Source organism: Rhinoderma darwinii, chromosome 10, assembly GCF_050947455.1.
Source record: "Rhinoderma darwinii isolate aRhiDar2 chromosome 10, aRhiDar2.hap1, whole genome shotgun sequence".
Taxonomy (NCBI): Eukaryota; Metazoa; Chordata; class Amphibia; order Anura; family Rhinodermatidae; genus Rhinoderma; species Rhinoderma darwinii.
Genome location: NC_134696.1, coordinates 45,361,368 through 45,379,052, shown reverse-complemented (window position 1 = coordinate 45,379,052; position 17,685 = coordinate 45,361,368). Strand labels below are relative to the sequence as shown.

Here is a 17,685-nt window from a genome sequence, read left to right as displayed (position 1 = left end):
CGTCAGAACGGAGCCCTAGCACAGATGTGAACTAAGGCTGGGTTCACACTTGGGTCCGATCATTCCGTTGTTTTGCTCAGTCGGAGGAGCAGTACAAAGGAAATACTGGAAGCAATGGGTGCGTTGCACCACAGACACCATCGGAGGCCGATGGAACTCATTGACTTTAATGGGTTCCATCAGCTTTCCGTCGGGGTGTCTGGTTTTATCAGACAAAATAGCGCAGAATGCTGCACGATTGTTTACGGTAATCTCGCCCGGCTCGTGGATGGAGGCCGCTAACGGAGCCTCCGCAGCAGATGTGAACAGAGCCTAAGACCAACTCCACTCAAAATGCCTTCATGTCACTCTAATAGGGGTATAGAAAGCTAAGATATGGGGAGCTGCCTGCTGAGGTTCTCACTTAGTAGAGTTGCTTTAGCTGTCGCTGCGTTTGCCTATGACATAGAGACAGTATTGAGGTCATCTCATTTTTTTTCTCTAGGGTCAGATTGAGACATTCTAGTGTCCATATTGGTCACAATACCCAGACCCTATGGTGATCTAAGTTCAGTAGAATTGCGAGAAGTCCAGCTATTGCAGCCGTAATAAGGATGCTAAAATGCGGCCTAACAAAATAATGTCTCCATAGAGTAAATTAGTCAAAATTGGTTCAGTACTTATGACCCCTGTGTTCCCCCTATGTTATAGTCAAGAACAGCTAAGGCACGAGACTAAGGACGCCCTGCAGTGCAAACAGCTCCCCATATCTCAGCTTATTGTACCCATATGAATGTGATACTGCATGTACCTTTGGTTAATGTGCCCTCCATGAAGTACTAGGGACTACTGCAATGACTGAGGCTAATGGTAGGCCATCAATATTACAGGCTAAGAGCATAAAATGACTAGGCAAAAGATAAACTAATACTTTATCTTCTTTAATTACATAAAAGTTACACATTTGAAATCTTTAAAAAAAAAAAAGGACAGGAAGGATTATCACGGTAAGTGACTAAAATTTCCATTCCCTTACCAATGGAAAAGGCGTCACATATCATTATAATCCTATGGCGTTTTTTCCTAAGGAAATTATTTCCACATTCAAAAAAGAAAAAATTATTTTGTATTTTATAATTTTAAGACACAACCATTACCAAACTGGAATATATTCATATATAGATATGTGTAATTGTCCTTTTAACACTGCCGTATCTACACATGGACACGATTTATACACAAGATAATGGTACACCAGAAACATCTGACCAATATAAGGCATTTCAACACTCGTTTGTGAGGATACAATCATTTGAAGAGCATATACAATTTTATGATTTTTTTCCATGCCACCCTTCTCAAAACCTTTGGCAGTTTCTGAAACAACCTCTCGCTGACATTTTTGTTCAAGAATATCATTTAGATTTGGCCCCTCTGTGCAAAGCCCTTATAGGTTTTTATAGGTATTGTTGTCTGCAGGCAATTGAAGCAGCCATTGTGTGGCCTATGTCAATGGGGCTGAGATGCAATACAAACACAACCCATGGACAAGAGTCGTGCTGTTTTTGAAAAAAAAAGAAAAGACCCTGGAAGGATACCTTCCACCACGAAAAAACTCTGGATATCCTTCATTTAGAATTGAAAACTTAAAAGATGACCTGATAATGTTTTGCAAGCAATCGATATCAGTGTATGATTTTCAGATCATGTTTCAAGACCCGGAGTGCAATAAACATTGATAATTATGGGGTAAAAGGGATAACGTTAACAAAAAACAAAAAAACAAAAAATTTAAAAAAATAAAAATAAAAAAAAATTAGAAAAACTAGAACGCATTTCTTCTATGCAAATATTGTGACATGACATGATGGCGCCTGGAGCAACTACAGTTGTCTTATATTAGAAAAAAGGGTCTTCTTTTTTCCAGAAATAGCCCGTGGGTGTCTGGTATTGCACGAATAGGACTAAGATGCAATACCAGACACAGCCCATGTACAAAAGTGGAGCTTATTTCTGGGGGAAAAAGAAAACATTTTAGACAATCCTGGACAACCTCTTTAAGTAAATAAGGCAACTTTTAAATGCGCTTTATGTTTGAATTCCCCACAATTTCACTGCCTCTGCTTGTAGTAAGTGAATTAAAACAATCATTCTTAAAATCCAAATGCAGATTGTGTGAACTGACACAGGTGCACGGCCGCTACAAGAATGAGCACGATATGGTTAATGAACGACACCTATGTTGGACACAATCAGGATGGGTTTCTAGCATCTGGATGTTTCCATTCACTGGCAGCAATCAGAGATCTGGGAAACGATGAGGAATAGAAATACAAAGAATATAAGAAAGGTGCATCATTTTTCATTATACAATGAATACATTTTGTTTATGTAAAATAGGAAGCCCTTTTAATGACACGTCACTGTCCATTGTCATCTTTGGCCTGTATTTATGCCCTAAGCCTGGGTCCCCACGTAGTGTAAACATTGCGGAAGTTCCGTAACGGAATTCTGTGCGCCATTTACAGTAGTAGCAAAGTGGATGAGATTTGAACAAATCTCATGAACACGCTGTCGAAAAAAGTAGCTATTTATGCTACGGATTCATTGCTCTTTTATTGCGGGTTTTCTCCATTGAACCTGCAACAAATAGCAAATGTTGCGACTTTTGCAGGTGAAACGCTGCGATTTTGCCACAAAAATCACAAATTAGAAAAATAAATAAATACTTACCCCTCCATCCAGGCCGGCCTCCTGGGATAATGTTTCATCCCATGTGACTGCTGCAGCCAATCACACGCTGCAGTGGTCACATGGGATGCAGCATCCTCCCGGGAGGTCGGGCTGCACAGAGAACAGGGGGACGCATTGCTAGGACAACGGCCGGGGTATTTTTTTTTTCCAACACTGCTTTCCACAGCGGATATTCCGCCCAAAAAAAGCACCACAATTTGGTGCAGTTTTTCAGGCAGAATTCCCTACGGGTTCCAGGTCGGATACGCTGCGTACTTTTATGCAGCGTATCCGACCCATGGGAACCCAGGCTAAAGTGAGAAGGACTTGGCCCATCACTAAATATAAACCAGTTCTAATAAAGCTCCTTGCTCTTCAATGTTATAAGTCAGCTCTTTAGACATACTACTAAAACTTGCCCAATACAATGTTGGTGGGGGTCCATCGTGTGAATTTTCAAAGCAGCACTATTTTGGAAGGGCCAATTGCATCTTATTGTTCAGGTGGAACTTGGAAAGCTAAGTATCCTAATGACAAAAAGTGTTGTGGCACAATATAAAAATCCAGGTTGTAAGGATCCATATGGCACATATAGCCTGCTATGGGCTCATACTGTACGTCGATTTTATCCGGAGAAACAGGTTTTTTTCTCATGAATTTAAATGCCATGTTATAGATGTATTCTCTCCTAGAAACATGACGTCTAGGAAGCACTATACACTGGAACATGGAGTACCTATAGGTCTCTAATATATAGGTCTCCATTTATGTGGCAATGCCATTTCATGAACCCCAGATGTGGAAATCAGAACGACATACACATGCAATGGGTGACTCTAGAAATTGTGGTTGGAAGATAGAAATCGAATGATTTATCTTTCACATGTGGTTTGGAGGTGATGCATTTTAATGACCCGAGTGCTGAGTGAACACAGGAGGCCACCACTGGATTGTGGTACTGATGCTTGGGTGCTGCAGGCTCAGACAGTTTCTACCTTCATACCCACTTTGTTGCCAATGTGAAGATCTGAGACCGTCTTTAAAAATAAAGCTTGAGTCGTATCTAGTATTCCTGCATTCCTGCTCATATACAGTTGTAGCGGAGCTAAAATTTCCAGTTAACCCCTTTGGGCTGCACTGTCAGACGAACGCTCGTTCACCCGACAGCTTTCCCTCCCGAACCCTCTCGATGGGTAGGGGAAATAAGCCACTGCCAGACAACTTATGCCAATATGCCCAATACTTCTTTCCCCTGACATCTGCCGTAGGGAGAGAGTCAGGAGACCCCCCCCCATACACATTAGATGGTCAGCCACCGAAGTCAGTGGGTTCGGCTGACGTTCGACTAATGTGTATGGGCACCTTTAGCCCTGCTACATCAGACCAACTAACCTCTGCTACATCTGTATGTAATTCAAATTAGAATAGTAGTGTTAAAAGGTCCCTTTAAATAGGGGAGGGGAGGGCATTTTAAACTTACCTTTTTTCTCGGTCATGCAAGTTTAATAAATAAAAAAAGTGATGTTTGATTCCCCCAGCGAGAAGGTCGCAAGTGCCACTCTCTGCTCTGAGTGACGGTTCTAGTGGCCAATCAGGAAACGTGCAGAGATGCGGGGCTTGCAGCATGCAGGAGAACTTGCACATCATGTCCCGCCTCGGTGGCTCTTGCGATTGGCACGCCAACTTGCATGACCGGAAAAAATGTTGCATATAAAATGCCCTTCCCGTCCCCTATATTGCCCTGTTTGCAGTTTTGAAACCTCAAAACTGCTGACAGGTTCCCTTTAGGTCCATAATATACTTATTATCATTAGCAATATACCTGGATTGTCTGGGACTTGAAGATAATAGCAGCAGTTTCATTTTATAGTACTAGTGTATGTAACATACCCACTGTAGAAAGTGACGTTATCACTGACATTAAATGAAATATAAAAAAATTGCAGTTCACATACAAGGACAGAAATGTATTTTGTATGATCAATGGTGGCTGGGCCAGAAATTTGTGGAAACTGTCAAACAACTCCCCATATCTCAGCTTCCTGGACCACAAGGGGGAGAGGGTTTCAGGGGGTAACTGTAGTCGCTCTTTAATTTTCAGGTACTGGCCATGTTTACATTTCACTGATAAGATTGACCCTCTTGGCAGATCATACAAAGTGCGCCGCCAGCAGGGCGTAACAATGAGTACAGGGGATAAAATCTATTTCCCATTCATTAAGGGAATTTCACAAATAAACTGGTATTGTGGTTAAACGTATTTAATAAATTTGTCTTTAACCATTGACTGGTGAGGATAAGTTAGGACCCCCACTGATCATCAGGATGATTTGGCCACAAGGTTTTAGGATTTGCCCGACCTTTGATTTTCTAGACTAACAGTGGTATTAATATCCCTGGCTCTGTATCCGACATGGGCATTAAGTTGTAGTTGGCATCAAAGACGCTTGAAAATAGTGCTGTGTTGGAGATTCATATAATGTCAATTTCCAAAAACAAAAACTGTGAAGCCATTTTTAAGTTTGGTGCTGTATATGTGACCAATGTAGGAAGTAAACCTAGCACTGCTCAAATGCCAAAAAACGCAACCAGTTTAATACTCAAACTCTTCCAACTACGCAGGGACGAGTAAACAACCAGTACCACCAGTGCAACAGAAGAGCTCAAATAAAAGTACATGTGAACGAATACGCATAATAAAAAAGCAAGCAAAAATAAAAATATATCATGTACAACTTATATAATAAAATAATTATTTTTACCCACTTTCAAAATAAATATACATCTATGGCTTTTTGACTTTCTCTTTGTTCTATCTTAAAAAAATAACACGCACACAAAAAAAAAAACAACTACTAAAAAGATGATTTTTGAACTCCCAAGACAGTACTTCAGTAGAATAAAAATCGATTTTTAGGAGATATTACCGAGTGGGTATTCCTGTGTTGATATTGAAGGGGTTTGCTAGAACGGATGTGCAACTGGGAGACCTGTCACATGGGTTAAAACTCAAGGTTTGCATAATTCTAACTTTCAATAGAGGAGGTTCTCAAATGTCACCTCTTCATTTAAAAAAAACAGGGAACAAGACCATTCGTTCTAAAGTTCGACGGAGCTCCCAGCGGCTGTAATCCCATAATTAGCATAAATGTAAATTTTGGGAAAATCGCTTTAAATCTATATCCTCCAACTGATAAGACTTTTCGTACTAAATTAATTTATTTGTAGGGTTAAAAAGAGCATATAAGGGCTCCTGCTAGTATCCTTTAAAAAAGACCAGATGCCCTCAAGAGTCCAAAAGTATTGGAAGTCATCTTATGATCAATCGGAGGCTACTTGTTATCAATAAGAAATTATATGTGGACATCCTTTTACATCCACCTAAAATCAGTGGGGAACCATGCCCTTAAAATTTTCAAAGCAAAAGGGGCATTGTTACCTTTTCTGTACCACAGAGTGTCGCTGAATTTTGCAGTTTTCCATGTCAAATGCTGTGATTTCCAGAGCCCAATAGAGTGCTGCTACCCCTTCATTTTAGAACTGAGTGGAGGGTCTGGTGCCACGTATCTCTATTCACGTCCTCTTTTGACATGTTACATGGATTGTATATGGATTTTCCCTTTGAACACATGAATCATGTTGAATGACTGCCATGCAGACAACTAGCACAGATCAGTAGTTTACTCTGATGGTCAACGTGGAATTGCAGTTTTTTCATTATTATTATTATATATTTTTTTTAAATTACATATGAAAGGCCCCAATATCTCATTGACAAGCAGCTGCCTTTCTGGAACATTTAATGGGTCAGCAAGGCACTTCCCAATAGAATATATTCCTCTGTAAAGATTCTCAAAGCTTTTGTATAACGTCCCCCAGGCATTGCTATGATACATAAGGACAGACTTGTGGCCAAATGGCTGACCAGTGCCTTTCCTCTTGTAGCCGTCTTACTACCACCGACGACCCTTGAGGTATCTCACTTCTGCCTGGAGGATTTCTTAAATCTATAATCTCTTCTTCCATGGTTGCAGGCTACAGTTTATAACTAATATAATGATATGTCCACCACAGAGAAGTGATGAGGTTTAACCTCATTTGCCATCATAATTTCATCTCTATTTGGCACAATCATGACACAAAAAAAATACACGCGTTTCGGCAGTAACCATGAACTATCTACTTATAGTATGGGACATCGGCAGGTCCTTCTGGCTTCTCTTCTCTCATGGGATTAGGTCTTCTGATTTATTACGTAAAATACCAGAGACAGTAGAAGAATATGAGATAAATACACTGTAATGTAACTTTTGTAAATGTCCTCCTAAGAACTGATTAATGACTTAAGGCATTTTTCCACTTCAAGAGTGACCCAACAGAGCAGTCTGAGATATTTTAATTGATATGCTTTACATAATAAGGGAAAGGATTAGCAGCAGCCTGTGGGTCTCCAGCTGTTGTAAAACCCTTAGCAACAATAGCTGGAGATCCAGAGTTTTTAAAGTGTGCTCTACGGTGAAACAGCCTTTCTACTGACCGGTTTGTAAATGGCACAGAGAATAATGAGGGCATTATTTCCACAAAACCTGTAATGTCGCGGATATATCGAGCACTTACAGACCCACAAAATAGTATACAAGACGAAAAAACACTCAATGTAACTGGCTCTTATTTCACCTGTAAACAAGAATCTTTAGACCCCACAAGAAAAAGTTGTAAAAACTATTACGATTACCGACTTTAAAGATGTTTCATGGGAACGGTGGTCCCGGCTTCAATCTGTAGAACACACGCTCTTGAGTTTATTCTGTGTACCAAAGTAAAGACTGCCGAGCTCCTCAGAACACGTGACGGTTGTGTGCGCATTGGTCTACCTTGTGCAGTGCTATGTTGATTGGCAATGAAAAGTATAATAAATAAATAATAATAAATTAAAAAAATATCTGACAGTACGATTGAAAATGTTGCCATGCTCTACTGGCAATGTCGTGGCCACAAGAAGTTGGTGGGGCTTAATGATTGGCGAGCCTGGTGATGTTCTGGTGGTATAAGTTTAGGTCCTCCTGCACCAGCGTCCATCCAGGGACATTATCCAAACAGGGTATTTTTGAGTTTTTACTGTATATCCAACACACCAGATAAAACATGGCTTTGTACTGAGTCTTCAGTCAAATTTGATTTGAGTATTTTCTAATGGGAATGGACTGCAATCTGCATAGCTCAAGATGAAGCCAACAGAAGACAAAACACAAAGTATAAGTCACATATCAACAATTCACCAATTCCTCTTTGCTCCCACCCAAGGGATATTATATTTTAGAGTGTTTCTTCTTGACCGTAACCTCCTCAACGCTGAAAGGGTCTGTAACAACCCACCAGCACTCAAAGGACTGGAAAAGAATTGAAATAATGAAGATGAGTTTCCAGTGCATGCTCCCTCCATTCCGGCTGTATTATTTCCTGGATCCACGGACAGAACATGAGGTTGCAAAATGCCCTTAATGTTCTGCAGGGCTTCTCTGTATCCTGTTTACTTCTGCATTCCCCTAGATGACACAGCAAGCAGTGGCCAGGTGTGCAGAAACTGCCTTGGTCGGAGGGGTACAATAATCAGATTGGCCATGCCCCTTTGGCGAAGTGATTGAATGTAAAAAAAAGTGCCCTCAGTGAACTTATTGCCCTAATAATGTTACCTGTGAATGAAAATACAGAGGCAAAAAATGTAATTAACAGCACTTCAAGAAACGTATACATATAAAAAAAGGTTTATAAATAAGACTTATGAATATAGGTTGCCTGATGGTGAATACGACAACTACTACTACTGGATTCGCAGGGCAATGGTGGGGATCTCAATTACCCAGTGTAATCCATGCTCTATTATCAGGTCTGTCCCACTTGTGTTTGAAGCAGCTATAATAATAAGTATATAATTTATATCTACTATATATTACTTTTATTGCTATTTATGCAATTCCCTGATCCATAGTTGTAGGCTCACCTAACGTAAACCTGTATCTTAAAGGGGTCGTTTAAAAAAAACAAAAAAACATCCTCTGTCCAAATGCCCTATTACGGGAAAGGTACATCATAGAGAGGGGTCCCCGTTGGGATCTCCTACAATGAGCCAGAGTGAGGAACCACTTGGTAAGAGTAGCTTCTGCTCTGGCGTACCAGACCCGTCCATAGTAGTCCATAGTAGGCCATTTATGGTCGACATGTAATACTACATTTCCCCTGCAGCAGCCATTGCATTGAAAATTGTGGCCAGCTGGAGGGTTCGGAACTGGATGTGTTTCCAGCTTATACGAGACAACCTCTTTTATGAATACAATAGAAAATTGCTTAAAGGAGCAGTCCGATCAGAATAATACCTTTTCTAAATGCAAACCTGCTGGTGATCGGTTGATAACCCAGGTGAAAAGTTTTTATTACTGGGGAAAGCTCAGGGTGGCCTCATAGTATTACACAGCGACTAGTCCTCCGGTGCGAGTGCTGCTCTATGCAGTGGCTTTCCGATCTGGCTAATGGAGGGTGGTTAGAGCAGATAACCCCCTGCCCCATCACATCCATATGACATAGTAGGACACATAAAAATGGGTTGTCTAGATAGGACTACCCCTTTAAATAAGGCAATTTCAGCTTCACTTCAAACTGCTCAGATTGCACAGGAAAGTTGGTCAGTTCTTAGAACCTGTATTTGAAATGCAGTCTATGAAGCTCTGCACCAGCTCTTCTGCATCACAATTCTAAGATCAGATGTTTTTACACCTTCTGAAACACCATCCTCCCTCGTTCCCCACTCACCGCATTAAGACGGCATTAACAGGAATAGGTTCTGACTGAGATGTTCTCTGCTCGCTGGCTGCTGGAGGGACTTCCTGAAAATGCAGATGGAATTTATTTTAAGGTACCACATGATGTACGCCAAAACAACTCTATGATAAGTCCTACAGACCGGAGATTTAATTCATGGTATGGGAATAACCGTTTTAAATCCAGGGCAATTTTTTACATTTAAGATGTATGGGAATTAACATTCGTAAAATAAAATATATATTTCGATTTGTTTTGTTTTGTTATCATAATGTAAGGAAAAATTGTAGAATCTTGTGTCTTTAAGTGGTTGTCTCAGATTAGAAAACAAGATCTGCATTTGTTTCTCCAGAAACAGCACCACTTCTGTCCATGGGCCGCGTTTGGTTCTGCAGTATTTACTTGAGGCTGAACTACAATACCAGACACAGCCCATGAACAGGAAATGCTTGAGAAAGGGGGTGGTCCCCTGAAATGATTCAGAAGGGACGGCCCCAAAAAACGTTGGCGCAACAAGTTTCTAATTCCTCTCCTCGTGGAGTCACCGCATTAAATACAGCTTCCGTTGGATAAACTACTCTGGATGTTCTATGGACTTTGGCGCTATGGGTAATAGTATACAAATGAAGACGTTTCACAAAGATTTTTTTCTGTTTAGTGCATATTTGTATTGAATGGAGTGCACCTATAGAAGACTGGGAGTTTCCACCAACTGTTCGATAAAACGTAGCTGCCATGTATACGCTATAATTACTATTAAGAAAAAAACGTACACGTAAAAGCCATCCAGTATAAAACGTCTACGTTTAATGTATATGTTTTTATACTGCATGGTTTTGACAAATGCCATCTGTCGGCTATCCGTCGCACATAGATTCCCATGTTAAAAAATTCTAGAAGTTAAAAAAAAAAATGAAGGGTGGACACATCTGTAGCTGTTTCTCTATCTCCCATTCACTCCACTTTTTTCCAACCAAGAAGGGGACCAGGGCCAAGTGTCCCAGCAGATCACACTTTTATAACATGTATACTGTAATAATGTAAGGTTAAAAACGGTACATTCAGTTTGTTGGGCAATTTATATTATTTCATTATAACTCTACCTTCAGACTGCATCTTCCGTAGCTGCACAGCGGGTGAGGTAATGGAGGAGACAGCGGCGGTTCGGAAGTTTGCCGGCAACATTTCAGCTGAATCTGGACTAACTCCTCGGAGATCCTTCTCACGGAACATCTTTCTCCAAGAGGGAGACCGGCTGAATGACTTGGCACTATCCTGTAATTGATGGGAAACCACATGGGTATATATTCATTATGGCAATTTATGGACTTTTGCATTTATGGAATAAACCACAGACCTAATATGGCGTCTTATATATCATCATTACATTTATATAATAAGCAGTTAGAAAATGTAACCACAAGGCTATACATTAAAAATATTCAATAAAATGTTCAGTAACAAACAAAAGAGCTGTCCCATAAACATGTCTGTCCAGCTCGGCCAAGGGGGCATGTTATTTCAATAGGTGAAATGTTGAGCAGCTGCCAGACATTTCTTTTGCTGCTGATCTCCCGAGGAAACAAAGGATTTGAGGGGTTATAATCAACCCCATCTGACCCTTTTTCTTTCCAATATGAGTGGATGGAGCATACCCTAGGTGTACCCAGAGCCTAAATCTGTAAAGAGCACAAGATGCATCCGCTGGTACCCCCACGATCCTCCTGTCGAAATGCCATTACTTCTAATAGTAGGAAAACTCTTTTAAAGACTTGAGCTGAAACAATAAATGCTCCCTGTGAAACAGCTTTACAAACACATTAGGGAGGTTCATAAATTGTAATTTCTTAATATTAGGTTTATTAAAATAAAACATTTTCTTCCCATACTCAACATCGTTACCTGTCGGCAAACTGCAGTTTATAGCAGCCGGTTGTTGGTCTACAAACAGCATACAAATGCGGTCAGTCTATTTCTGCTGACAGGCTGGCCTATTATTGGAAACCTTGGACTCTGAATAGGAGCAGTTCCAATAAAAAAAAGAACATATTAGGGAATGGCTATTTATGCAATTCCCTAATATACTCTTTATATTCTGATATTACAAGCACTCGTCCCATTATCACCTGTCGTGTAACAGCAGTGAAAGACAAAGAAGCAAAAACTTTTTCCCCAAGATTAATACAGTGGGCTAAGTGACAATATGTTTATTCTGGATTCAAGAGGTTAATCCTTGCAGTTCTCCAGTGACATTCAGGGCAATGTCTACAGGGCATAATCTCTAGTCTGCTCGCTCAAGTCACACGCGATGGGTCACTGTTCAAAGTGTGCTCAGCCAGCTGTGAAAGTGACACAAAGTGTATCCCCTGCGGGCAGCACCGTCATACAGAGGGCTTGGCACATAGCTGCACAGAATCCTTCTTCCTTATCCTCCCTCCGTGGCATTGTTGTGGCCGTATCTAATTTCCAGCATACATTGTACTTTCTTAGACTGAAGATTTGCAGCAGTTCTGCATCTTTACCAACATTTAAAGGATATGTAAACCGTTGCAGACTTTTTTTTTTTTTAACTAAAACAATGTATTACAGTGTTTAGTGCAACTTTGCAAGTCTTCAAAGGTTTCCAGAACCTTTAAATCCCACAAATTGGAACATTTTAAGCCACGCTGCGAAGTTGGAAACGCCCCTTTCCCTACGAATTTGCATAAACATCGCCCTTTTACATTCTGGTTCATGGGATTATCTCGTCAAAAATCAGTACTGTTATCAAGTATGGGTTCAGCCTTGAAAATAATTTCCAGTATGCACCCAGTTCCATTTAGCCCCATACACAGAGACCCCTTTTACCAATCTTGGCTGAACAGGTTACTAGGCCCTCTGATGGAGCCCACATACTCATTAATCTAATGTCTATGGTGCCTGGTAGACCCGGAAGGCAAACATGGATCATACGTGGGGTCTTTCCTGTTTGATTGCTTGTGCAAGAAGTGTATGGCAGACTATTATCTGGCTTGTTATATCCAAATTAAACCGAACGTGCTTGTTATTGTTGAGGTTTTGTCTGTGAGCTGCTGGCCAAATCAGCTACGTGTATGGCCACCTTAAAAGGGTTTTCCAGACCCTAAACATTGATGGTCTATCCTCAGGATAGGCCATCAATAGCAGATCGCTCGGGGTCCGACTCCCGGGACCCCCACAGATCAGCTGTTTTGAAGGGGGTGAGGCGCTCGTACAAGCGCTGCTTTCCCTTCATTTCTACTTGCTCATTGTGAATCGTCGACACAGATGTAGCGGCGATTTACAGTATTGCAGCCTTCTCACATTGAAGTGCGGATAGGCCATCAATTTTTAGGGACTTGAAAACATCATGAAAGCAACTCTGTCAGCTTTCCCATGCTACCCTATGTGAGCACAGGATAGTGGGAGAAATGCTGATATCGGGATATATTTTTCTATGATGATTCAATGTTTTCATGTAAAAAGAACCGATTTTAACAAACAAAAATATCCCTGAACGTGGACTGAGTAGATACATTAAAATAAATGGACAGGCTAATTCATTAGCTACTCGGTTGGCCCCATGTATTAAAAGGCTCTCAGAGAAAAAGCGGTCCTGATTCCCATGACAACCTATTAGTGTCCAAAGTGAAAGTTGAACTCTGGTTGCTATGGACAGCAATGCCACCTCTTCAATGACACAACTTCAATACTCAATAAAAAAATTTTTTATTGTTTTGTTGTCGTTATGTTACAATGATGGTGGCGTTTTTACCACATAAAAAAAACCTGCAGCAAATAGAGAGAATACATTTTGAAAATGTTATACAATGTACTAAGTGAGGTATTCTAAGAAAACAAAATATATCAGCCACCTTTGCTACAGGCATTGTGCGGCGACTATATATTATTGCATTCCATTTGACATGGTGTTTATATCTGGAGTGTACGAGTATTTGTAGTAGCTGACCTCATCCAGTCGCCGCTCTGTCCCCATGGTAATGAGATTGCTGAACTCCTTTTCCAACACTTGCCGAGCCTAACAACAAAAGACAACCCATCAGGAAAGAGTGAGGGTTAATTAAGCCTGAATAAAGACAGCGCTGTCAACCGCGAGACGATACAGTAGACAGAAGAAATGCCCGGAGATGAACGTGTCATATATAATAAAATGAAGAGTGTAGCCACCATTGGAGAAGGTGTTTTCCTCCCTGGTATAGAGAGATTGAACTTGTACCATCAGTACTAACAATTCCAATACAGTTACTAGATCGTATATTAAAAATGTCCTTAATCCTTTTCCCCGCCGCAGCCATTTTTCGGATTTTCACTTTCGTTTTTTTCCTCCCCACCTTCCAAAAGCCATAACTTTTTTATTTTTCCATCAATATAGCCATATGAGGGCTCGTTTATTGCGGGACGAGTTGTAAATTTCCACGTCACCACTTATTGTACCATATAATGTAGCGGGAAACTAGAAAACAAATATTTGTGGGGTGGAATAGGAAAAAAAACAGCGATTCCTCAATATTTTGGGGGGTTTTGTTTTTATGGCATTCACCGTGGGGTAAAAACGGAATGTTAACTTTATTCTGCGGGTCAATACAATTACGGCGATACCAAATTTATATAGTTTTTTTATGTTTTACTACTTTTGCAAGAATTAAACTGATTGTTAAAAATAAAATTTTCATTTTGCCGCCATATTCTGAGAGCCATAACTTTTTTATTTTTCCATAGATTGAGCGGGACATGAGACTTTTTGATCTTTTTATTACATTTTTGTGGGAGATGAAGCGACCAAAAAACAGTGATTCTGGTGATTAATTTATTTTCTACAGCGTTCACCGTGCAGACTAAATAATGATATATATATATATATATATATATATATATACAGATTAACTCCTATCGCAATTTCAAACAAGGGCCTAGATGCTATAAGGTAAAGCATACTCCCTAAGTAACAGAAAAGGCACTCCTATATATACATTTATACACTAAAGAAGAAAGAGGAGCATAGAAGCCATGTAATAAAAAGGTAGCTTTATTAACACATAATAACATACACACAAGGTACTTAAAAAGGTACAAAGAGGACAAGAGGACTCTATTACAATTCCAGTGAGAGCACGTAATTGCAGACTACCTATAACATATGGGGGAAGTATCAGACACTTAAAGAGATGGCTGTGAGGTATGGGTGGTAAACAATGTGAAGAGCACTAGTTACCATGCCATGACATAGTGCGAGTAATGCATAAGGGTATGCAGGGATAAACTAAAGTGCTATTAACAGATAAAACAATCAAAAAACAAATAAGACCACCCTTCCCCTAGGGGTCCTGTGCACGGTTGTCAGACCTTCCTATTAACTACTAATGGGTAAGACTCTCTAGAAGTAGAGGGGAAGGGTGGTCTTGTTTTTTGATTGTTTTATCTGTTAATAGCACTTTAGTTTATCCCTGCATACCCTTATGTGTCGTGTCGGACGAGCGAGGACACATCGGCACCAGACGACAGAGGTTACAGTTGACTCTGCAGCAGCATCGGCGTTTGCAGGTAAGTCGATGTAGCCTCTGTCGCCTGGTGCCGATGTGTCCTCGCTCGTCCGACACGATGCAGGACCTGGGGCAGGAAGTGACGTCACAGCGTAATCTCTGGAGAACACGCTGTGTGTCTGCACTGCCAGAAGCTGGGTGTTAACGAAGAGAAGTGGATGATGCCGATTCGTCAGCATCATACACTTCTATTCACAACGCCCAGCTAGTAAAAGAAGTAAAAACGCCCCGATGTACGCACATAATACACGCCCACTTGGACTTTTACTTTAAACACGCCCAGTTGTACTTAAGAAAGCCTCATTTGCATAAATATAAAAATGGTCATAACTTGGCCAAAAATGCTCGTTTTTGAAAAAAAAAAACGTTACTCTTATCTACATTGCAGCGCCGATCTGCTGCAATAGGAGATAGGGGTTGCAAAATCTGGTGACAGAGCCTCTTTAAGAAGAAAAATTAAAAGACATTAATATTTTTTTTATTCTAATATTCAAAAAATACATCACTAGTTAGAAACTGACCTGCGTGTTCTGTGTTGGGATCTGTAGTAGCAGTGCCAGGTCATTACAGTCAAATGTGTCGTCTAATGCAACCAGGGCTCCGTGGACTCCACTCTCATGCAAGTTATTAGCATATTCCTTCAGCCCCAAAGATTGCACCCAGCACATTACCCGTTCATTGGACCAGACCATGACATCTGTAAAAGACAAGGAAATATGCAAGTCTACAATTGCCATCCACTCTGAATAAAATCTAGAATAGAAAAAAATCACATATTTTTAGTACTGGAATAGGACAGGTCTAGAGATCAGTGGTCAGGGGCAAAAAGTCTGTGTTCCCATGACATTTACTGCCCCTGTACTTTACCAACAGTGTTGTCATAGGGTCAACATCAAGGAAGGAAGGATTCTTGAAGTTATTTTATATTGAAAACCTTTCAGGTGATTTATGCTGCCCTATCCGAGAGAAACATATGATAGATTTTTATTAGTCAGAATACAACTCTTACAACACACAGGGGGAGTAAATATTTCGTAAATTCTATAGTCAACAGGAGTGTGTAGACACACAAGCCAAAGAATTTTCACTCCCACTAACTGTGTGGTAACAATTTTACAAAACAAAAAAAACGTTATTAATATCCTTGATATGAAGAAAACAGGCAAATTGCGAGTTTAAAAGAGTCCATGGACTGCCAATAATTGACAATATTTACATGGTTTTACTAAGAGGGTAATTGAAAATAGATCCTTCGGGAAAATTCCCTATTGTTCATAATTCCTTCTGAAGAATTTAATGAATTTGAAGAATTTGATGAATTACTGAATAGCAAATGGAGGCATTCCTCTCAATAGAACCATAAACCAAAAATACCAGTGTACAAGTATAGCCAAATTAGCATATTTAGAAAAACGCACATAACTTTGCAAATAATAAACGTTTTTGAAAAATAGTTACACTGTAGTTATCAGCATCATAGCGCCTGTTAGATTAGTTAGGAGATGGGGAATTAATAATCTAGCGACAGAGTCTTAAATTAAAATCAGAATTATTCCTGACAGGAGAGACAGTAAGGCCCTGTTCACACAGAGTTTTTGGAAGGCAGAAAAAAATCTGCCTAAGAATTCCTTCAGTGATTTTGAGGCAGATTTTGAACTGCATGCTCTTTTTTTCCGTTTTTTTGCCAGCTAATGTAAGGACCGCAGGAAAAAACACACAGCGAAAAACGCTCAGAAACTAGCGCCGCAGGTTTTTTTCTTGCTCCCATTGATTCAATGGGAGGTCAGTGGCAGACACCACGGCAAGAAAGGAGATGCCACTTTTTTTCCCCGCGAGTGGCCAAAAGCCCCCCCCGGGAAAGAAAATGCGTCTGCCTGCTATTGAAATCAATGAAGGGTGATATCGGAAGTTTTTTGGCGCTGGTTCCAGCGTGGTTAATGGCTCAAAATCAGAGCCGAAAAACTCAGTGTGAACTGACCCTGAGAGTGCTACTTACACCGTCTACACACAGTGATTGATAGCTTTCCTTGTATCAGTGTGGGTAGAGTGAACGTTGTCAATCCGCCTTTGTGAACGGTATAAGCAGGACTCTCACTGTCCCTCCTGGCAGGAATTACTCTGCTTTTACAGTATACTTAGAAATAATTCACAAAATCACATAAACATAAAAGTCACGGAGCTCCGCTTCTATCCCTCTATCATACTCTTTCTTTGGTAGGGAAGAATAAATCACCTGACAGGATTGTTAAAAAGGCTATGTACACCTTTGAATGTTTTTTTAAATTATTATTAAATCTATGTTTTTTGATATTTGAAGAACTTTAATTCTTTTATAAAAAATTGTAAGATGATTAACTTCGATGTGATCGATATTAGGTGGATCCTGTGTCAGAGACACACAGGACCTGCACTTAGCCGAGCCATCAGTTCAGCTGAACTGACGGAAGCAGCTGAGAGAGAACAATACAGCGTCTATCTATACAGGATACAAAGAAACTGTACCGTAAAAAGTAAAAAAAACTTTTAATAAAAATCTATTAAAAAATGCTGAAAATCACAAAAAAACATTGATTTAAGAAAAAAACAAAAACATTTAAAG

At 40.1% G+C, this 17,685-nt stretch overlaps 1 protein-coding gene across 5 annotated transcripts in view; it reads right to left on the bottom strand.

Annotated features, from left to right (window-relative positions):
- Nucleotides 1–899: 899 nt before the first annotated feature.
- Nucleotides 900–17,685, bottom strand: part of PPFIA3 (PPFI scaffold protein A3) — a 109,087-nt gene continuing 92,301 nt past the window's right edge. For all 5 annotated transcript variants that reach the window (XM_075839823.1, XM_075839828.1, XM_075839825.1 and 2 more), the window contains 5 exons: nucleotides 15,608–15,783; nucleotides 13,496–13,564; nucleotides 10,632–10,803; nucleotides 9,520–9,593; nucleotides 900–8,405 (listed from right to left, as the gene is read on the bottom strand). In XM_075839823.1, coding sequence (XP_075695938.1) covers nucleotides 9,535–9,593; nucleotides 10,632–10,803; nucleotides 13,496–13,564; nucleotides 15,608–15,783 — 476 coding nt within the window. In that variant the 3' untranslated portion in view covers nucleotides 900–8,405; nucleotides 9,520–9,534. The remainder of the gene's footprint in view (nucleotides 8,406–9,519; nucleotides 9,594–10,631; nucleotides 10,804–13,495; nucleotides 13,565–15,607; nucleotides 15,784–17,685) is intronic.